This window comes from Hypanus sabinus, chromosome 15 (assembly GCF_030144855.1).
Source record: "Hypanus sabinus isolate sHypSab1 chromosome 15, sHypSab1.hap1, whole genome shotgun sequence".
Classification (NCBI taxonomy): domain Eukaryota; kingdom Metazoa; phylum Chordata; class Chondrichthyes; order Myliobatiformes; family Dasyatidae; genus Hypanus; species Hypanus sabinus.
In genome coordinates, this window is record NC_082720.1 from 36,612,804 (window position 1) to 36,637,278 (window position 24,475).

The 24,475-nt window shown below is 40.7% G+C and overlaps 1 protein-coding gene across 9 annotated transcripts in view; it reads right to left on the reverse strand.

Annotated features, from left to right (window-relative positions):
• Positions 1–24,475, reverse strand: part of arhgef37 (Rho guanine nucleotide exchange factor (GEF) 37) — a 188,123-nt gene that overhangs the window by 68,273 nt on the left and 95,375 nt on the right. For 7 of the 9 annotated variants that reach the window (XM_059990216.1, XM_059990210.1, XM_059990212.1 and 4 more), the window contains one exon: positions 19,771–19,894. In XM_059990216.1, the coding sequence (XP_059846199.1) occupies positions 19,771–19,894 (124 nt within the window). Of the gene's footprint in view, positions 1–19,770; positions 19,895–24,475 lie in introns of those variants that run through there. The other 2 variants (XR_009515864.1, XM_059990218.1) reach the window with 1 other exon arrangement.

Here is a 24,475-nt window from a genome sequence, read left to right on the forward strand (position 1 = left end):
AGCAAAAAAAATTCTAAGGAGACAGAGAAAATGATTCAAGTATGTTCTCTAAGCCTTGTTCAAAATGTGTAATGTTTTGATTCCAACTGATTCCTGTGAATCCATTGGCCATTAATTGTTCAAAATAGAAAACATCCCAGATGGAACCAATAGCTGAGAAACATTGCTCATAGAATCTTTTTTTAAAACACACAAGAATCTAGTGATATGAGGAGTGGAAAGTTTCTCACACTTCCCACCCTCCCCATCAAAACACCCCCTGCCTCACAGTGGTTTGATATTAGATCTCCTATTTTCTCATTAGTCATTCAAGTACCCATAATCACTCTCAACCATAAACAGCTATCTAAAATCAGACAATTCTAAAGTTATTTTCATGATCAAAGAGGCAAAAAATCAAAGATGTCTAGAGTTTCACATGTCAGAATAAATCCATAAATCATTAAAGCATGTGCATGAAAATAGAATTTTAGAACCATAGAACTACAGAATATTACAGCACAGAAACAAGCCCTTCAGCCCTTCTTGGCTGTGCCTAACCAAATTTCTGCCTAGTCCCACTGACCTGCACCTGGACCACATCCCTCTATACCCCTCTCATCCATGTACCTGTCGAATTTTTTCTTAAAAGTGAGCCCGCATTTACCATTTCATCTGGCAGCTCATCCCACACTCCCACCACTCTGTGTGTGAAGAAGCCCCCCCCCCTCCAATGTTCCCTTTAAACTTTCCCCCATTTACCTTTAACCCATGTGCTCTGGCTTTTTTCTCCCCTAGCATCAGAGGAAAAAGCCTGCTTGCATTCACTCTATCTAAACCCATCATAATTTTATATACCTCTATCAAATCTCCCCTCATTCTTCTACACTCCAGGGAATAATGTCCTAACCTATTCAACCATTCTCTGTAACTCAGTTTCTCAAGTCCCGGCAACATCCTTGTAAACCTTCTCTGCACTCTTTCAACTTTATTAATATCCTTCCTGTAATTTGGTGACCAAAACTGCTCACAATACTCCAAATTCGGCCTCACCAATGTCTTATACAGCATCACCATAACATTCCTTAACTCTTATACTCAATAATTTGATTTATAAGGGTCAATGTACCAAAAGCTCTCTTTACGACCCTATCTACCTGTGATGCCACTTTTAGGGAATTACGTATCTGTATTCCCAGATCCTTTTGTTCTACTGCACTCCTCAGTGTCCTACCATTTACCTTGTATGTTCTACCTTGTTTTTTTCTTCCAAAGTGCAATACCTCACACTTGTCTGCATTAAACACCATCTCCCATTTGGCAGCCCACTTTTCCAGCCGGTCCAAATCCCTCTGCAAGCTTTGGAAACCTTCATCATTGTCCACTACACCTCCAATCTTTGCATAATCAGCAAATATGCTGATCCATTTTACCACATTATCGTCCAGATCATTGATATAGATGACAAATAACAATGCACCCAGCACTGATCCCTGTGGCACACCACTAGTCACAGGCCTCCACTCAGAGAAGCAATCCTCCACTACCACTCTTTGACTTCTCCCATTGAGCCAATGTCTAATCCAATTTGATACCTCTCCATGTATACCTAGCGACTGAATCTTCCTAACTAACCTCCCATGCGGGACCTTGTCAAAGGCCTTACTGAAGTCCATGTAGACAACATCCACTGCCTTCCCTTCATCCACTTTCCTGGTAACCTCCTCAAAAAACTCTAAAAGATTGGTTAAACATGACCTACCACGCACAAAGCCATGTTGACTCTCCCTAATAAGTCCCTGTCTATCCAAATACTTGTAGATCCTATCTCTTAGTACTGCTTCCAATAATTCACCTACTACTAATGTCAAACTTACCAGCCTATAATTTCCCGTATTACTTTTAGAGCCTTTTTTAAACAACAGAGCAACATGAGCTATCCTCCAATCCTCTGGCACCTCACCCGAAGATACCGACATTTAAAATATATCTGCCAGGGACCCTGCAATTTCAACACTAGTCTCCTTCAAGGTCCAAGGGAATACCTTGTCAGGTCCTGCGGATTTATCTACTCTGATTTGCCTCAAGACAGCAAGCACCTCCTCCTCTTCAATCTTTATAGGTTCCATGACCTCACTACTTGTTTGCCTTATTTCCATAGACTCCGTGCTAGTTTCCTTAGGAAATACAGATGCATAAGTTTAAAATCTCCCCCATTTCTTCTGGTTATATACATAGCTGACCACTCTTCAAGATGACCAACTTTATCCCTTACTATCCTTTTGCTCTTAATATACCTGTAGAAGCTCTTTGGATTATCCTTCACCTTGATTGCCAAAACAACCTCGTCTTCTTTTAGCCCTCCTGATTTCTTACGTATTTTTTTGCACTTTTTATACTCCTCAAGCACCTTATTTGCTCCCTGTTGCCTATACATGTTATACATCTCTCTCTCCTTCTCTATCAGAGTTCCAATATGCCTCGAGAAACAAGGTTCCTTAGTCTTATTCACTTTGCCTTTAATCCTGAGAGGAAGATACAAACTCTGCACTCTCAAAATTTCTCCTTTGACATTTCTCCTTTCTCCCACTTACCAATCACAAATCCTTGCCAGAGAACAACCTGTCCTAATCCACTCTTTTTAGATCTTTTCTCATTTCTTCAAATTTGGTCTTTTTCCAGTTTCGAACCTCAACCCGAGGACAAATCTATCTTTATCCATGATCAAGTTGAAACTAATGGTGTTATGATCACTGGAACCAAAGTGTTCCCCTACACACACCTCGGTCACCTGTCCTAACTCATTTCCTAATAGGAGATCTAATATTGCATCCTCTCTAGTTGGTATCTCTATATATTGATTTAGAAAACTTTCCTGGACACATTTTACAAACTCTAACCTGTCTAGACCTTTAACAGTATGGGAGTCCCAATCAATATGTGGAAATTTAAAATCCCCTACTATCACAAGACTTGCTTACATCTTGCAATATGGAATCAATCTCAGTTTGTGTGAAAAGAAGACGATGGAGATGGCTGGGCCATTTAATGGGAATGTCAAATCATCAACTAGCAAAAGTAGCACGAAGGTGAACCACACAGGGAAAGCGAAGTCGGGGCAGGCCCAAAGTGACATGGCGAAGATTTGTGGAAGCAGAACTGAAAGAAGTCGGCATGAACTGGGTAACGGCGAGCAGCAGAGCAAAAGACTGGCAGAAATGGAAGACCCTTGTGCAGGCCCCATGTACCACCTAGGCACTAAGGGTTCAGACGACGAAGACTATCGCTTTATGTTTCCTGCACTTCTCTGCTATCTCTCTGCAGATTTGCTCCTTCAATTCTCGCTGCCTATTTGGAGGTCTACAATACAACTCCATTAATGTGGTCATACTTTTCCTGTTTCTCAGCTCCACTCATAGGGCCTCGGTAGACAAGTCCTCTAATCCGTCCTGCCTGAGCACTGCTGTAACATCTTCACTGACTAGCAATGCCACCATCCCATCCTTCATCCCTCAGCCTCTATCACGTTTAACCCTGGAACATTATGCTGCCAGTCTTGCCCCTCCTGTAGACAAGTTTCACTAATGGCTACAATGTCATAATTCCACATGTCAATCCATGTCCTCAGCTTGTCGGCCTTCTCCACGATACTCCTCGCATTGAAACAGACATACCTCAAAAGGTTATTACCACCACACACAAAGCTTCTATTTGTGACTTTGCATGAACTTTTAACATCATTTATTTTCACCCCACTCCATTATCTGCTCTGTCATTAGTTCCCATCCCCCTGCAAAACTAGTTTAAACACTCCCCAATAGCACTAACAAACCTCCCTGCAAGGATATTGGTCCGCTTGTAGTTCAGGTGTAACCCATCTCTCTTGTACAGGTCCCACCTGCTCCAGAAGAGGTCCCAATGATCCAGAAATCTGAAACCCTGCCCTGTACACCAGTTCCTCAGCCACGTGTTCATCCACCAGAGCATCCTATTCTTACCCTCACTGGCATGTGGCACAGGTAGCAATCCTGAGATCACCACCCTCGAGGTCCTGCTTTTTAACTTCCTACCAAGCTCTCTATACTCACTCTTCAGGACCTCCTCACTCTTTCTTCCTACATCATTGGTACCGATGTGTACCATGACATCTGGCTGATCACCCTCCCACTTCAGAATACTGTGCATGCGATCAGAGACATCCCTGACCCTGACACCCCGGAGGCAATAAACCATCCGGGAGTCTCTGTCATGACACAGAACCTCCTGTCTGTACCTCTAACTATCGAGTCCCCTATCACTACTGCTCTCCTCTTCTTCCACCCTCCCTTCTGCACTGCAGAACCAGACTCAGTGCAGAAATCCGGCTACCACAGCTTGTCCCAGGTACATCATCCCCCCCCCCCCCCCCCACCCCAACAGTATTCAAATCGGGAGACTTGTTGTTGAGGGGTATGGCCACAGGGGAGCTCTGCTCTGCCTGCCCTTTCCCCTTCCCTCACCTGACGGTAACCCAATTATCTGTGTGCTGTTCCTTTGGCATAACTACCTCCCTAAAACTACAATCTATATCTATAAACTCCTCATTCTCCTGAATGATCTGGAGGTCATCCAACTTCTGCTCCAGTTCCCTAACGCGGTTTGTTAGGAGCTGCAGCTGGATGCACTTCTTGTAGGTGTCATTGTCAGGGAGACCTGACTTCCCACATCCTGCAAGAGCAGCACTCCAACATCCTGCCTGGCATTCTCTCTACTCTAAGCAAACAAAAACTCACCGGAATCTACCCTCACCTCTGCCTGTTCACGCCGAAGCCTGTTGAGCCAAAGCCGTCCCATTCTGCTCGCTCTCACTCCGCTGCCCACTGGATATGATGGTCGTCTTTTTAAGCCTTTGGCGCTCTACTGGCTGACATCACGCGCCTGTGCAGTCTAGCCTCTTTTCCCCGTGCAGCATAAAAAAAAGGCTTCTCTCCGAGATTCCTTATTCATTCATCTCAGCCTCTAGCTCTGATTTTACAGATTAAAGGTGATGAAGTGATGCAAAATTTGTGTAACAACTTACACAGATTCAATTTGGCGAAACATGTAAGATTCTGGGCTCTTCAATCTCAACAAAAATGCCAATTCACCAGAAGTTTACCAGCTTCAGAGATACAATCTGAGAAGCACGTTATTTTGTATTTTCTGCCTAGATTGTTATAGATTGATCTGATGTTTTTTGAAATAATAAAGGAATTCAGTAGAATAGAAATAAAAAATATTTTTCTTCTGGTGAAACAGCCTAGATCAATAAACCACAAACTCAAAATTGGAGCCAGTCTATTAAGGAGTAAAATCTGGAGTAGTTATTCAAACATAGAATGGTACAACATTTGAAGAGGCCCATCAGCTTTTTGTGCCAAACAAATTAAAACTAGTAATTAAAAGCCGAACTTAATTATTCCCTTCATCCTACACAATATCTATGATATGACATATCCATGCCAAGTAGGTAGTGGCATAAGTTCCATGTTTCATCTAAATAGATGGCAATAAATGGATTAATAATTTCAATGCTGAGAGCACAGAAGATCAGAAGAAAATTGCAACAAAGTGGACCTGAAGAAAACACCAGCCATGTCACAACTGAATGGCAGCTTGCAGTTTAATAGCTTGTTTCATTTCCTATTTGGCATAAATTCATTCCTTGTTCAAAGATAATACAATATATAAAATGGAAGCAACCCATAAAGTACCAAATACTTTCTGAATAAAAAATACAAATGTATCATATTTTCTAATATGAAAGAGAAGATACTGGAAAATACTGAGCAGGTTAGGTGACATCTGCAGAGAAGGAAATAGAGATGACATTTCAGAGACAGATTAGATTCTGCCAATGCTGGAAATCTTGTGTAATGTACACAAAATGCTGGAGGATCACAGCAGGTCATGCAACATCTGTGTAGGGAAATGAAATGTCAACATTTTGGGCCAAAAACTCTTCATGAGAAGTTTCCTTTCCACTCTGATGAAGGATGCTCAAACCTGAAACATTAACTCAATATATATTTTCAAACCTGGCATGAGGGCAGGAAAATTTGAACTGGCACATTATTTAAGTGGAAAAGGGCTGAAGAAGAATCTGATAGAGGATAGAGGACCATGGAAGGAAGGGTGCACCAGTGAGAGGTGATGAGCTAATGAGGAAAAAAGAAGAGATAAGAGGGGAACCAGAATGGGGAATGGTAAGAACCAGCATGGAGAGAGTGGGAGAAATTACTATACATCAGTCAAACTGATGTTCATACCATCGAGTTGGAGCCTACCCAGACGGAACATGAGGTGTTACTCCTCCAACCTGAGCATGGCCACATCATGGCAATAGAGAAGGCCATGGACCGCGATGTCACAATGGGAATAGGAAGTCAAATTGAATTGGGTGGCCTCCAGGAAATTCTTCCTTTTGTGGCAGACGGAGCAATGGTGCTTTATGAAGTGATCACCCAATTTATGTCGGTCTCACCAATGTAGAGGAAACTACATTGGGAGCATTGGATATAGTGGAAGACCCAGATAGACTCACTTTTGAGTGTCATCTTACCTGGAAGGACTGTTTAGGGCCTTGAATGGAGGAGGTGTAGGGTCAGTATATTAAGTATCCCTCTTGCACAATTAGGTGACTGAAAAGAGAACAGTGGGGAGGGTAAGTGGAAAAAGGAGTCACATAGAGAACAATTCTCTTAGAAAGCAGAGAGTGGAGAAGGGGAAAGATATGTTTAGTGGTAGGATGCACTGGTACTGCTCCCCAACTCTTTCTATGCTACACTGATGACTGCATTGGTGATGATTCCTGCATCAATTACATTAACTTTGCCTTCAATTTCTATTCCACCCTCAAATTTACTTGGAATATTTCTGACACCTCTCTCTTCTTTCTTGATCTCCCTTTTTTCATCTCTGAAGACAAGCTATCTATTGATATCTTAGATAAACCTGCTGATTCTCACAGCTATCTTTACTATACCTCATCCCACCCAGTCACTTGAAAAAAAACTGCAATTCAGTTTTTTCCCTTTTCCCAGTTCCTTTGTCCCTGCTATATCTGTTCTCAGGATGAGGTTTTCCATTCTAGAACATCTAAGATGTTTCCTTTCTACCAGCATTGATACAGGCATCTCCTCCATTTCCTGCACTTCGGCTCTCAGCCCATTCTCCTGTTGCCACAATAGGGTAGGATTCTCCTTGTCCTACATACTATTCCTTAAGCCTCCATTTCCAGCAGATCATTCTGTGTAATTTTGGTCATCTACTACAGGACCATACAGCTTGGTACATCTTTCCCTCCCCTTTCTGAACTTTCAATAGCGATCATTCCTTCCTTGCCCACTTACCCCTTCCTACTGATCCCTGCAAGTGGCACTCATCCCTGCAAGTGAGACAAGTGCTATACCTGCACTTTCTCCTTCACTACCATTCAGGACCCGAAACAGTCCTTCCAGGTGAGATGACACTTCACCTGTGAATCTATGGGGGTCATCTCCTGGTGCAGCCTCCTCTACATCAGTGAATCCTAGTGTAGATTGGGAGACCACTTCTTAAGCACCTTCATTCTGTATACCACAAAAGGTAGAATTTCCCAGTGGCCACCCATTTCAATTCGACTTTCTATTTCTATTTCGACATGTTGGTCCATGGCCTTCTCTACTGCCTGAATGCAGCCACATTCAAGTTGGAAGAGCAAACCCCGTGTTCCATCTGTGTAGCCTCCAACCTGATTGAATGAACGTTGATTTCTAACCTCTGATTATTTCTGTCCCCTCCCATGCTCACTTTCCATTTCACATTCAGATTCCCCTCTCATCCATTCTTGTCTCCTTACCTGCCTAGCATCTCCCTCTGCTGCTCCTCACCTTCTCTTTCTTCCATGGTCCATTGTCCCATCTTATCAGATTCCTTCTTCTCCAGCCCTTTACCTCCCACCTTTATCCCCCTTTCCCCACCCACTCACCTTCCTCCTCACTTATTAACCGTCAGCTTGTACTTTTTCTCCTCCTACTACCTTCTTATTTTGGCTTTTTCCTCCTTTCCTGATAAAAAGTTACAACCCAAAACATCAACTGTTCATTCTCCTCCAGAGATGTTACCCGACTTGCTGAGTTCCTTCAGCATTTTATATGTGTTACTCAAGGTTTTCAAGTATCTGTCGAATCTCTTGTGCTTGTGAGTCCATTCCCGACATTTTCCTCCACCATATACTGTACACACTATCAATGGATTATTCAAAGAACAAAGATATTTAGCTTTATTTTTAAATCATCACCAGAAGAAACTTATTTTAAAATTATCTGCTGAAAATATTATAGTACTTACATGTGACCTGCTTAAAAACTATTGTGAAATTAGTTGATGTTACTTGCACATAACTTTACTAAAATAATCATGAAATTTTAGAAAAATTACTCTTTAATAGTAGAGGTATAATATATAAGCATGTCTCCAATAATGTACACAAGTCAATACAGTTTACCAATACACCGTGTTCACATTTCTTAGCAGCTATAACTGTGAAGGGTTAATTGATGTTTAAAACAGCACTGAAGTATTCCATTATTGAGGTACTACTTTGTTTTACTATGCTGATTTGACGTGTGTCACTTTGCTCCAGAAAGAATAACCAATTTTAGCCAGGGGCTTAAAGTTCAAAAAAACAATGGAATTGATAAAGCAAATAGGCATTGCAATTCTGATGTGCCTGTTAACAGCCAAGTAGAAAGCAAGGCTTTCAAAGTCCTGAAACCAGGTCATCCTGTATGAGCCAAAGTTCCAGCTGAGAGGTGGGCAGCAGGATCTGAGGGAAAAGCTGATGACTCATGGAACTTTCCATGGAATCAAAAAGTAGCTTCTATATTTTTCTACAGCTTTGCATTATGTTTCTGTTTTTTTAATCATTCACAGGATACAGGCATTGCTGCCTAAAGCAAAATTGATTGCCCAACCCTTATTATGCTTTGAACTGAATGGCTTTGTGGGTCATTTCACAGGACAGTTAATGTTCAGCTGTTATTATGGGCCTGGAATCACATATTAGTCAGAAGGGGGCAGAAAGCAAACATAAAGAAATTTCTAGTTTTATATTTAATTAAGTGAGGTTAATTTCTTACGCAACTGTGGCAGGTTTGAAACTCACAATCTCTAGGTCATTATTCCATGATCCTATGTTAACAAGTATTCTGCCTCTGTACACCGTACAGAATGTTACTTATAAGAAATACAGACAAGGACACAGAATTTAATTTGCACAATTTGAAAAAAAAGCTTTTAATTCCCAGAGCAATCATGAGGAAATCTGCAGATGCTGGAAATTCAAACAACACACACAAAATGCTGGTGGAACACAGCAGGCCAGGCAGCATCTATAAGGAGAAGCCCTATCGATGTTTTGGGCCGAGACCCTTCGTCAGGACTAACTGAAAGGAGAGATACTAAGAGATTTGAAAGTAGTGGGGGGAGGGGGAAATGCAAAATGATAGGAGAATACCAGGGGGTGGGATGAAGCTAAGAGCTGGAAAGGTGATTGGCGAAATTGGTACAGAGCTGGAGAAGGGAAAGGATCATGGGACAGGAGGCCTCGGGAGAAAGAAAGGGGGGAAAGCACCAGAGGGAGATGGAGAATAGGCAGAGTGATGGGCAGAGAGAGAGAGAAAAAAACAACAACAACTAAATATGTCAGGGATGGGATAAGAAGGGCAGGAGGGGCATTAACGGAAATTAGAGAAGTCAATGTTCATGCCATCAGGTTGGAGGCTACCCAGCCGGTATATAAGGTGTTGTTCCTCCAACCTGAGTTTGGATTCATTTTGACAGTAGAGGCCATGGATAGACATATCAGAATGGGAATGGGACGTGGAATTAAAATGTGTGGCCACTGGGAGATCCTGCTTTCTCTGGCAGACCGAGTGTAGGTATTCAGCGAAACAGTCTCCCATTCTGCATTGGGTCTCACCAATATATAAAAGGCCACACCGGGAGCACCGGACGCAGTATACCACACCAGCGGACTCACAGGTGAAGTGTTGCCTCACCTGGAAGGACTGTCTGGGGCCCTGAATGGTGGTGAGGGAGGAAGTGTAAGGGCAGGTGTAGCACTTGTTCCGTTTACAAGGATAAGAGCCAGGAGAGAGATCAGTGGGAAGGGATGGGGGGTTCGAGTGGACAAGGGAGTTGCATAGGGAGCGATCCCTGCGGAAAGCAGAAAGAGTGGGGGAGGGAAAGATGTGATGGATAATGGGATCCTGTTGGAGGTGGCGGAAGTTACGGAGAATTATACATTGGACCTGGAAGCTGGTGAGGACAAGGGGAACCCTATCCTGAGTGGGGTGGCGGGCGGATGGGATGAGGGCAGATGTGTGGGAAATGGGAGAGATGCATTTGAGAGCAGAGTTGAAAAGCCCCTTTGTTTAAAAAAGGAAGACATCTCCTTCGTCCTAGAATGAAAAGCCTCATCCTGAGAGCAGACTCTCCTCCGTCTAGTGGAATTAGTTCTGACTCTCAATAATTTCCCCTTTGGCTCCTCCCACTTCCTCCAAGCCAAGGGTGTAGCCATGGGCACCTGTATGGGTCCCAGGTATGCCTGCCTTTTTGTTGGCTTTGTGGAACAGTCCATGTTCCAAGTCTATACAGGTATCCGTCCCCCTCTTTTCCTTCACTACATCGACGACTGCAATTGGCACTGCCTCCTGCATATATGCTGAGCGTGTTGACTTCATTGGGTTTGCCTCCAACTTTCACCCTGCCCTCAAATTTACCTGGTCCATTTCCAAAACCTCCCTCCCCTTTCTTGACCTTTCTGTCTCCATCTCTGGAGACGGCTTATCTACTGATATCTACTATAAGCCTACAGATTCTCACAGCTACCTGGACTATTCCTTTTCCCACCTTGTCTCTTGCAAAAATGCTATCCCCTTCTCACAATTCCTCCGTCTCCACTGCATCTGCTCTCAGGATGAACCTTTTCATTCCAGGACGAAGGACATGTCTTCCTTTTTTAAACAAAGAGGCTTCTCTTCTTCCACCATCAACTCTGCTCTCAAACGCATCTCTCCCATTTCCCGCACATCTGTCCTCATCCCATCCGCCCGCCACCCCACTCAGGATAGGGTTCCCCGGTCCTCACCAGCTTCCAGGTCCACTGTATAATTCTCCATAACTTCTGCCACTTCCAACAGGATCCCACTACCCAGCACATCTTTCCCTCCCTCACTCTTTCTGCTTTCCACAGGGATCACTCCCTACGCGACTCCCTTGTCCACTCGTCCCCCCCATCCCTTCCCACCAATCTCCCTCCTGACACTTATCCTTGTAAACGGAACAAGTGCTACACCTGCCCTTACACTTCCTCCCTCACCACCATTCAGGGCCCCAGACAGTCCTTCCAGGTGAGGCAACACTTCACCTGTGAGTCGGCTGGTGTGGTATACTGCGTCCGGTGCTCCCAGTGTGGCCTTTTATATATTGGTGAGAGCCAACGCAGACTAGGAGACCGTTTCACTGAACACCTACACTCGGTCTGCCAGAGAAAGCAGGATCTCCCAGTGGCCACAAATTTTAATTCCACGTCCCATTCCCATTCTGATATGTCTATCCATGGCCTCCTCTACCATCAAAATGAATCCAAACTCAGGTTGGAGGAACAACACCTTATATCCCGGCTGGGTAGCTTCCAACTTGCTGGCATGAACATTGACTTCTCTAATTTCCGTTAATGCCCCTCCTGCCCTTCTTATCCCATCCCTGACATATTTAGTTGTTGTTGTTTTTTTCTCTCTCTCTCTGCCCATCACTCTGCCTGTTCTCCATCTCCCTCTGGTGCTTCCCCCCCCCTTTCTTTCTCCCGAGGCCTCCTGTCCCATGATCCTTTCCCTTCTTTAGCTCTGTATCACTTTTGCCAATCACCTTTCCAGCTCTTAGCTTCATCCCACCCCCTCCGCTCTTCTCCTATCATTTCGCATTTCCCCCTCCCCCCACTACTTTCAAATCTCTTACTATCTCTCCTTTCAGTTAGTCCTGATGAAGGGTCTCGGCCCGAAACGTCGACAGAGCTTCTACGTATAGATGCTGCCTAGCCTGCTGTGTCCCGCCAGCATTTTGTGTGTGTTCTTTTAATTCCCAGGAATGTATTCTGTGGTGTAAATCATAGACAGAAAGAGGTTACTCATGCATCACTCAGCAGATCATGTATTGATCTGTACTCCTGAAATGAATACAACATAATTTTTTTACCCAACAAATAAAGTGAGTCATTTTATCAAAGGGTTAAGTAAAATACTTCTTATGAGCTTCATTCTTAGCTCAGTAGCATTGAAAGGCCCTAAAAGCCCATACAAAATACATCCTAACAAAAATAGTATTGCTTCTAAAAAGGTAGATTAAACTGATGCTGAATAATATTCCTTTCCAATTTCCTACAAGGATCACTACCACATAATTCTGTTGATGTTCAGGAATTGATGGCAATGGACCAGTTATTGCACAATTTGAGTGTTCAAAGGGCTTTTGTCTATAAGCATCCTACTATGATGCAACTAGTGGAGGAGGAGAGCAGGGTGTACTTGGCAAACAGTTCAGTACAGTATGTGAGTACAGGAGGGTGTGGGCTGGTTAATGAGAGCATTGAGGTGGTGAAGGTGCAGGACAGAGAGATACTTGCTCAGAAGAGGGTTTAGCAAGAAATTCTTGCAGGGTTCATAGATGGCTGGAGGAGAAAAATGGGTAGAGTGGTGATGGTTGGAGTGTTAATCATGATTAACAAGGAGAGGCCTGAGGATATCAGAAGCAGAGGAGGAGGTAACGATTACATCTTGATGTCTTAGACACCTTATGAGTTGACCAAGATTGGAACTCTTGAAACTAATAACCACAAGTTATGACCTGCTTTAGTGTGCTAGACTCACATCATTTAAGTTCTCTCACTCAAACACACATGGGCAGAATACCTTTTCATAATTTGTTTCAAAACCTCAGTTGCACCTGATTTGGCATTAATGAGTATGCTTGGCAGCTTCCTTAATATGTACATTGTCATAGACATGGAAGTACAAGTCATACAGGATTTAAAAATAAATCAATGAATTAGGATTTGAAACACCAAATTATCATCTTGGTTTTAGATTATAATTAGAAAGACCATTGACATATTAAAAAGAAAGACATGAAATACAGGGGGGGGGGGAGGACAGGGGGAGAGAAAGAAATTGGGGCAGAATCACAGAGAAGCATATACAGAAAGCCTGGTACAAAATTTGTGGTAACAGTGAAATTTTGAAGTATGACAACTAGCCTAGCCAAATGTCCACGACCACTTGCTTTAAAATTTTAATATATAGAACATCAGATCCTGCCTTTCAGTTCAATTAATCTCTTGAAATATTTTATAATTTTTTCTGACCTTCACTCTACATGTGTGGTTCTTTGCAATTTTAGAAAACTTAGTGCATTTTCTTTTGTGAAGGCACATAAAATATTCACGTTCTATTTCTTTATTCCACAGCCTTATTTTCTGTTTGAATCTGTAGGAGTGCTTCTTAAACTTGAGCTACTGTCCTTTTTACATATTTATAGAAGCTCTTATAGTAGCATCATACAGATATACAGAACAGAAACAGGCCCTTCAGCCCAACATCGTTCCTGAGCAAAGCACCTACCTGAACTCATCTCATTTGCCTGCATTTGACCCATCTCTCTCTAAATCATTCCTATCCATGTACAGGTCCACAGGACTTTCAAATGTATTTGTACCTTCCTGTACCAATTTCTTCGGCAGCTGGTTTTATATACCCACCACCGTCTGTGTGAAAAACGTGCCGTCAGATCCATTTTAAATCTTTTCCCTATCACCTTAAATCCATGTTTTCTAATTTTAGAATCCCCTAGCCTGGTAAAAAAAAAGTGTGACCATCCACCTTATAATGGCTGCTCCTCAATAAGGTCATCCCTCAGCATCCTTCATTCCAGGGGAAAGACTCCCATCTAATCCAATTTCTCATTATAACTCAAGCCCTCTAGTCCCAGCAACATCCTTTTTCTGCACTACCTCAAGCTTAATTACACCCTACCTATAGTACAGCGACCGAACTACACACAATACTGCAAATGTGATCTCATCAATGTCTTGTACAACTATAACATGACTTACCAATTCCTTAACATGACTTACTCAATGCCCCAACCGATCAAGGCTTATGCTTTCTTCATTGCCTGTGTTGCCACTGTTGGGGACTTGGTCTTCTGTTATACAACACTCCCCAGGCCCCTGCCACTGATTGTCTGTCTATATTTTGCACTAACCCACAGGTTTTCAATTTCTTTATCAAAGCCTTGATCCTGCTTTGTGAACACAGTTCCTCGGGCTTCCTGCTTTTTATGCCAATGTTACAGGCCTCACTAGTTTTTTCATTTGATCTGATGTTATTTTTACCTCCCCTTGAAAACTTTTTCTGGATCATATTTCTTATTTTTTTGCCAGAGATGATTACATATTATTTATAACCATACAGTAATTCTTTAAATGTTATCCATTGCCTGCTCATGTCATAGCTTTCATGTAGTTTCCCAATTGTTATGAATATAGCATGAGTTCAGTAAAAGACACTTCAGTTTTGTCATCTTGCCATGTTTTCCAGCTTTAATAATTGTCACTATATTGCATAATTTGCATTACCAACAAAAGATGAATTTTAAGGCAGAAAATGTTAATGTTTAGAAAGTGTATAGAAACCAGACACTTCCAGTCCCATTCCCTCTCCCCTCACTCCCCAAAAAGCATGTTACTAAACAAAAACTATTCTCTTGCCTTACTTAAAGGCAGGAAGACTATACTGATGAGACTCTCTTCATATCTACACATATGCAAAGCCTTCATCTGCCTTATACAATGCTCCAGAAATTAGACATTCCTACCTACCCTTCAGCACAATACAATCTTCCTCATGCAACTAAACTCAATCACTCCCGCTGTAGCTCTGCTGAGTCACAGAACGAGTTGTAGGAAATAACCCAATAGCCACCTACAATATATTCACTGTTAAAGTAGCTAACAAAAATACAAATAAAAGTATTCACCCCCCCTGCAAGATTTCTTATTTTATTGCCTCACAATGCTGAATATCAGTGGATTTAATCTGGCTTTTATTGACACTGATCAACAGAAAAAGACTCTTTTGTGTCAAAGTTCAAATTAATTTCAAATATAAAACACAAAACAATTGACTGCATAAATATTCACCCCCCCCCCTTTAATATGACACACTAAATCAACTGCTGTAGTCAACTGGTTTTAGAAGTCACATAATTAGTTAAATGGAGATCACTGTTTGCAGACAAGTCTTCAATTTATCGTAGTAAAAATACACCTGTATCTGGAAGGTGCATCTGTTGGTGAGTTAGTATCCTGGTCAGTAATTATGCAGTCAATTATTTTATGTTTAATAATTGTAATAAATTTACACCAATTTGTAGAAATTTGTTTTCACTTTAACACAAGAGTCTTTTCTTTTGATCAGTGTCAAAAAAGTTACTGTGATTCAATGTTGTAGAACAATAAAACATGAAATCATCCAAGGGGGAAGATTTTACAGGCACAGTAGGCTAACCATTTGCAGTATTAATACTGTCACCAGCAGTTTTCAATTTCTAGAAGAGGGAGTTGCCAATTGAATGTTAATTTATATGAGATGGTATTTGTGAAAGAATGAACCTTAATAATTATAAATTCCTACTTGTATTGAACTTTGTGTTCTTCATTAAGTGAGAAAAAAAACACATTTGTATTATACATGCACACAAATTCAGGAAAAAGCCACATGAGCAGCTCTCTGGCACAGTCCAGCTCTATGGCTCAGAAGGGCAGCGGGGAGAAGAGGAAAGGGAGTGGTGATAGGGGTCTCCATAGTTACAAAACAGACATAGTTACAGATTCTGTGGACGTGAAAGAGCTCCTGGATGGTGTGTTGCCTCTCACATGCCAAGGTAAGGGGCATTCAGATTGGGCCCACGTCATCCTTGTGAGTAGCCAGAACTCATGATATATATTGGTACCAAAGACATCAGTAGGCAAAATGACAACTTCCTAATATAGGGAGCCAGGTAGGAAGCTGAAAAGCAGAACGTTGAGATTGGTCATCTCTGGATTGCTGCTTGAATCATGAACCAGTGAGAGTAAGAATAGGATCATTTGGCAGACAAATGTATGGCTGAAGAATTGGTGCTGCATGTAGGGTTTCTGCTTTGTGAATCATTAGGGAAGGCATGACTCATACAAAAGGAACAGAATAATTCAGAACTTGAGGGACAAATATCCTTACAGGCAGGTTTTCTCAAGCTGTTGGAGAAGATTTAAACTAGTTTGACAAGGGATGGGACCCAAAGGGATAGATTAGAGGATGGGTCAGTTAGAGTGAAGATAACTGACAAGTGAAGAGAGACCGTGAGGAAGGATAGGCGATAAGGATAGGGCATAATCACAGTCCATTCAGTGGATTGAAAGGTGCCAATTTAATGCAAGAAGTATCAGGAACAAGGGCAATGAACTTAGAACACAAATAAGTACATTAAAATGCAACATTGTGGCCATTACAGAGACTTGGCTGTCCCAAGGGCAGGAATGGCTACTGGATGTTCCAGGGTTTAGATATTTCAAAACAGACTGGGAGGGGGGTAAAAGATGGGGGTGTTATGATGCTAATCAGGGATAGTATCATGACTGCAGAAGGGAGAATGTCATAGAGGGATCAATGGAAATTAGAAACAGGAAGGGAGCAATTTGGGAGTATTCAACAGAACTCCTAATCACAATGAGGTGCAGATCATAAGGCAAAATTTGGAAAGGTGAAAAAATAACAGAGTTATTGTCATGAGTGACTTCAACTTCCCCAATGTTGATTGTCACTTCCTTGGTGCAAGAAGTTTAGATGTGGTGGAATTTGTCAGGTATATCAAGGAAGGATTCTTGACAGAATATGTAGGCAAATTGACTGGAGGAGAGGCTATACTGAATCTGGTACTAAGCCATGAACCAGGTCAGGTGACAGATCTCTTAGTGGGCGAGTATTCTGGAGACAATGACCACAACTCCTTGTGATTCACTTTGGAAGGTCAAACTTGAAGCAGAGTACAGGGTTAGTGGCAGGATTCTTAACAGTGTGGAGAAACAGAGGGATCTTGGGTCCACATCCATAATGTTGTAGATCGATAAGACTCTGGTTAGACCATAACTGGAGTAATGTGTTCATTTCTGGTTACTTCATTATAGGAAGGCTGAGGAAATATTAAAAAGGGTGCAAAGGAGATTAACCATGATTCTGCCTGAATTAGTGAGCATGTCTTATAAGGATAGGTTGAGCAAGCTGGTGCCTTTCTCTTTAGAGTGAAGGAATATGAAAGGTGATTTGATAAAGAAGTACAAGATGATATGAGGCATAGGTAGAGGAGACAGCCACAGACTTTTCCCAAGATAGAAATTGTTAATATGAGGCACCATAACCTTAAGGTGTTTAGAGGAAAGAATAGGGGAGATGGCAGAGGTAGTTTTTTTTTATATAAATAGAGTGGTAGATCTGTGGAAAGCATGGCAAGGGTGGTGGTAGAGGAAATACCTTAGAAACATTATGAGACTCTTCGATAGACACATGGATGAAAGAAAAATAGAGAGCTATGTGGGACAGAAGAGTTAGATTGATCTTATAGTAGGTTAAAGGGTCAACACAACGTCATGGACATAAGGACCTGCACCATGCTATACAGTTCTATGTTTTATATGCTAGGCACAAAATGAGGTTTAGAAAAATAAAACATGGAACTGAAGATTGGATTTAATTTGGGATCATGTTCATTTCCAAATTACCGAGCTAAAAATAAAATGAACATTGTGCTTTCTGCAATTTAGAAAATGAATTATCAGTAAATATGTAATGATCTTAACACTGCAATCACAACAGTTATGAAATTCTAATCATAACTGGAATTCAAATTACAAAAGTGAATGACCTTGGGTGTATGTTTGTAAAGTACTAGTTTCCAATATTCATGAGGGTGTTGTGAGAGATATTTTCAAAATAAATAATACACATTAAGTGTTATGATACATTTATGATGTTTTACTGTGTGTGAGACTGCAGCATATTTCTAGTCTGAAGGAGGAACTCCTGTTCTTTTTGGACAATTGGAAAGCTGGCTGCATCATGCAAAACTCAAGCTGAGACCAATAGCAGACAGGAGCCTGAAGTGGATATTATCATTGGCAATGGGCCTGATGGCAGTTTTAGACAAGGAACCTGATGACTACAGAAAACCTAATCTATATGGACCATTCCTGGCACAGTCTGAGTATCACTAAAACCTTTACCATCTGTTTATCACCTGACGACCAAGTGCTATGCACAAAAAGTTCTAGGCTTCAAGAAAGTTATGGAAGTTGACAGATCTTAACCTTTGCAAGTGCAAGTAATTAATCATAAACCGCTAATTTTCAATTTGCAAAATAAAAAGTTAACTTACACATTCAGTACACATGTAAATATCTGTATTGTAAAATGTCCCTTTCATATATCGACTTAGCAACTATAGGCGAAAGAAACATAATGAATGCCATAAGTACTGTGAACTACATTGTGATAAACAATGATGCAAGTTACTAATTTCTGTTATTTGACGTCTACCAGACTTTTAATAATCCAAATGTATTTTGTAAAGCAAAGTCCAGTTCTGAGGCAGGGCTTTGATCTGAAATGTTAACAATTCCTTTCCTCCTACAGATATAGCTCCTCCTACTGAGTTCTTCCAGCATATTGTTTGTTGCCCCAGTAATAGAGCTGCATGTCAGCAACACCAAAGGATCTTGAATGTATCAAAAAGATACTGCCATTGAACATTTGGAACTTCTTTGTCAAGTTAGTAGGAAAAAATGGAAATTGCCCAAAAATCATTTTTAAAAGTATAATTTTAAAGGATTGTCTTACATAGAATGATGGATCTCATTTTGAAATCCACTTACGAGTTTTGTTCAGTGGTTATTGAGAGGCCATGGGATTATTTTAATTCTCATACAATATGACAAGGAAATAGTCAATTAGTAGTAGGCAGGAGTAGAAATACATTAAGGGAATCAAAGAATATAGTATTAGTGACACTGAGGTAAAACATCAGTTTTGACTTTCTGGAATGGTGAAATACATATGAGCAGCCAAAAGATCTAATCCTCTTAATTTAAAAAAAATTCTAGGGCAGCATTGTAGCATAGCAGTTAATGCAACTCTTTACAACACCAGCTGTAAGATTGTAGATCAAGTCCCACCACTGTCTGTAAGAAATTTATACATTCTTCCCATGAATGAGAGGGTTTCAAACAGTGCTCTGCTTTCCTCCCTCATTCCCTCATTCCAAAGACGTACAGGTTAGGATTAATAAGTTGGAGGCATGTTATGTTTGTGCCATAATCATGGCAACACTCGCGGGCTGTGCCCAGCATATCCCAAATATGTTGATCGCTGTCGCTAACGATGTATTTCACTGTATGTTTCATGTATATGACAACTAATGCTAATCTTGGAAATCCATTAATCCAAGGCTAGCAACTGCCACTGCCGACTTAAAAGATATGATATCTGTGTCCCATAAATAGAGATTAAAAATATTCAGAGGAAAATGCACAACAACCAAAAAGAGAAAGGACACTACCAACTTTCTAAGAGTGAATACGCAATGGACAGAAAAACCCTTTCTTCATAGCTAATGCTAAGTAAATATTAAAAGAGAAATTACTTATCAGGAGAAGTTGGTCAGATTTTCCAGTAGCTGTTCCTTCCAGATGTTTGAGTAGGTTGGAGGATACAAGTATTACATCATCAATATTTCCAAACAAGCCTTCCAGATCTAGATCTGGCACCTATGAATAGAGAGAATGTAAATGCTGAGAGAGATTTTAGTACTTCATACTACTTCAGCCGTAATCAGTTGGTTATGAAAGTTATGTTTTATACCAAAGTTAAAAGAAATAGACCAAGAAGAATTGAATGCTGAAAATAGAAAATAAAAACCACATGACTATCTGCTCTATCTGCTTTAATCAGCCAGCATCTGATTAAAATAAAAATGAAGTAACGCATTTGGTACTTAGGAAATTTTTAATAACATTTTGAGGATCTTAAATGACTACCTGTTCTTTAGCCAAATGCTAAGATTTTTATTTCTCTTTTAATTAATGATGCATCTCCATATATTTCATAAATATACTCCATATATGTTCTATGTTTACATACTCAGATAAAATATTGAAGCTGAACCATTTTTCCCAAAAAAATAATAATTAACAGAATTTGTTGAAGAAGAAAAAACATAAATATAATTTAGGATAGCACTAGGGATAGACCAGTGTGGCTTGTAAATCACATGGGATTGCAAATTTTATTGCAAAGCAAAATTATCACTCAGTAGTTTATAGTTGCCAGGGATTGTACAGAGACAATCAACTTCTATTGTTGACAACAACCTGCAATTTTTGTCAGCTTGTTCTTTATTCTGTGTGCTGCTTTCCTTCATAATGTCTGCATATCCTCTATCAATTGAACAATGTAGTCTGAAGTCAGAAACATGGTAAAAGTTGGGAATCATTGATAGTAGATGATCAGCCATGATCTCAAAATGGCGGTGCAGGCTCGAAGGGCCGAATGGTCTACTTCTGCACCTATTGCCTATTGCATCTGAGCTCCTTCTTCACCACTGGAACATAACTACTCAGTTGATTATGGTCACCAGTTTCCTTGAAGATAATATTTTACTCTTATTTTTCATTGCTCCATAGCTATATTGTATAGTCATGTTTTAATTAACTCAATAGGAATAAAATGCATTCACTTTTTTCTTTTCATTATTTCCAATTATTTCAATCAATTTCAATAACATAAAAAAAAACTTGAGAATGTCACAGTGATTAGCAAGAGTTGAGTAAGAAGCATTGCTCAGAATGAGTTCCATGTGGCTCAGTTTGTTTATTAGTAACTACACCGGGGTGGAGATGATGCTTGATTGCGGGCACAATGTTTGTTTTTAAGGAAGAAAAATGCAGTTCATTGCAATGAGTCAAAATGATGCTATTGAAGCTACAGGTTCCACTCAAACAATATTTCTGATAACTAATATGGATTGAACATAAAGAAATAAAGCCAAATATTTCTTTGATAACTTGAAATAAACAATGTCAATGCAACAGATTTCTACTTGCATCCTGCTAGCAATATTCCTATTTCAAATCTGACTACAGAGAATTTTATAATACTAGCTCATCCACTGCATATAATTTAAATCATAGCTGGCACTTCCAATCTATGGCACCAGGTACACCTGTCAATTGTATCAAAATATCCATGAGACAGAGAGCAAGAAATCAAAGGGCTCAAATTAACTCAGAGCATTATTGGTTTGGCGAGATTACAGAGTGGTATTTGCAAACAATTGGGAGCCAAAATAACCTAATGAGCACAGAGGCAATTATAAATCCAGTTTGGAGTAAATGAAAATTAAAACAAAAGTGCATTTTTATCATGATTTTGACACCCCTTTCAGGAAATCCCATGGCACATACTGAAGAATTTTTAACATATAATGTGAGATAAGAATGTGAACAGCAAGGGTCTATAAACCATAACGTGATAGCTTGTAAACTATTTAAGAAATAGAGACTGAAGCATCAATATTTACTAGACCACTGAGGCAATACTCCTGCCCTTCTTCAAAATAGTGAATGGGGTCATTTGCATCTACTGACGAGTGCAGATTGAGTCTTGCTTTATTAATTCATCTGAAAGCTGACATCTCCGACAGTGAAGCAGTCCTTTGGTACTGCACTGGAGAGTCAATAAACAGTAGATAACTGTTTTCAAGCCTCTGGAGTGGGACTCAAATACAGAGCCTTCTCACTTACAGTACAGAGTTTTAGATAATCTTGTGTTTCTGGACAGAGTAATGAAGGAAGTGCTTGCAGAAGAGAACAGACAATCCTAGAAGTACAAAGGGTGTATGTGAGGGGGTCAGGAAGAAAAAGTTCAGGGAGAGAAAATAACTGCAGCTAAATTGCCCAAGAATAACTTGAAAACTAGGTATGACATTAAGACTGCAAACAGTCCGGAATATACAGTATTTGAGGCTGTGCTAAGGGAACTAATTGAATTGGGTTTGTGGAAGCAGCGAGACTGGCTTTCACATAGCTGATTAGAGAGAAATCTTGCTGATCCAGTACAGGAGTTAGTAGTCAGATGGAGAAGGTGTTGGCATTGTGTCTCTGGAAGTTAACAAATTGTGGTCTTCTGAATTTAAATAATGTGGCATGATGGGTAGATACCTTTCTGAGAAACAGAGAATGAAGAGACATTGGAGATGGTTTGCAATGATGAGTCAACTTTCGTTTTCAGGAAGGAGAAAAGATAATGACAAATTTGAATAAGGGAGGGAACGGTATCCAATGGTTCAATTTAATATCAGAGAATGTATACAGTATACAACCTGAAATCCTTACTCTTTGTAGACATCCAAAAAATGGAAAAAACCCAAAGAATGAATGAATGAATATATTAGAACCCCGAAGCCCCCCTCCCTCCATGCACAAGCAGTAGCAAAAGCATCACCCCTCCCCCCTGCCCCCACTTGCTCTTGCAAAAGCATCAACCCCCACCACCCATTCTTGAGCAGAGTACAACTCTGGTGTAACTTATGTAGTGATCTGCTCCTGACATCTAAATGATCCCGATGTGAAGAGAATTGGGATGACAAAAACCTTCACCATAAGTGGCAAGACAGTCCAAGCAGGAGCATTTCTCAGGATGCCTAACTCAGAAGACATTAGATTCCTGGCACCATGCCTTAGTAAATTGACCATTAATAAAGTACAAGTAAGAGCATAGCTTTAAAAAAAATCTATAGGGAATAGTTTAACTTAGTGAGAACTCTTTTCCCTCTCCTCATTTAGACACCTTTAGCAAGTTGTTTTTTTTCCCTATATCACTTCTTCCTTTGCCTCTATTCTTGCCTGTCCCATTGGCAACACTACAAAGCAAGAAACAGCTGTAAATCAGGAACTGGAAGGGAGGGAGGAACTCAGGAAAAGTACTATTACTAAGGAGGTGGTCCTAAGCAAGTCTTTACAATGGCCATCTAATAGATCTACCAGTCATGAAGGACTTCATTCTGCGGTCATAAAAAAAAGCTTTTGAGATGGATGATACATCGGTTTTAATTTTACAAAACTCACAAGACCTGGCAAAGGTTTCATTAGACTGAAAAACAGCAAAGGTATTACCTTGCACATTTTGGTTTTCCATAGATTAATGGTTTGAACTTACAGAACTTAACAGTCAAGAGGTTCAGTTGTTGTTCAGACCAAACACCAAAATGGGGAAGAAATGTGATTTAAGTGACTTTGACTATGGAACGATTGTTGGTTCCAGATGGGGTGGTTTGAATATCTCAGAAACTGTTAATCTGGGATTTTCACACACAACAGTCTCTAGACTTCACAGAGGATGGTGTGAAAAACAAAAAAATCCAGTGAGTGGTACTTCTGTTAATGAGAGAGGTCAAAGAAGAATGGCCGGATTGGTTCAAGCTGACAGAAGAGTGACGGTAACTCAAATAACCTCAGCTTTCAACAGTGGTGTGCAGACGAGCATCCTGAACTTGAAATGGATGGGCTACAGCAGCAACAGACCGTGAATATAAATGAATATTTCAGTAATATTTTAGTAATATGGTAAATGTATTGTTTATTAAGCATTCTTTGTTTGTTTAAATAATTCATTATGGGCTATTGAGGGAGTGCAGCATAGGTTCACAAGGTTAAATCCCGGAATGGCGGGACTGTCATATGTTGAAAGATTGGAGCGACTGGGTTTGTATACACTGGAATTTAGAAGGATGAGAGGGGATCTGATTGAAACATATAAGATTATTAAGGGATTGGACACGCTGGTGGCAGGAAGCAGCTTCCCTCTGATGGGTGAGTCCAGAACTAGAGGCCACAGTTTAAGAATAAGGGGTAGGCCATTTAGAACAGAGATGCAGAAAAACTTTTTCACCCAGAGAGTGGTGGATATGTGGAATGCTGTGCCCCTGAAGGCAGTGGAGGCCAAGTCTCTGGATGCATTCAAGAGAGAGTTAGATAGAGCTCTTATAGATAGCGGGGTCAAGGGATATGGGGGGAGGGCAGGAACGGGGTACTGATTGTGTATGATCAGCCATGATCACAATGAATGGCGGTGCTGGCTAGAAGGGCTGAATGGCCTACTCTTGCACCTACTGTCTATTGTCTATTATTGTTATATGTAAAAGTCTGTGAAAGGCATACATAGTGATGCCACCACATCATAACTGTGCGCCTCACTAAAGAAAAGAATGCAGTAGGCATGCTATTCTCGGCTCTGTGTTCTTATCTTATAATTAGTTTTATTTTTTGTGATTTCAAAACATAACAAAAACA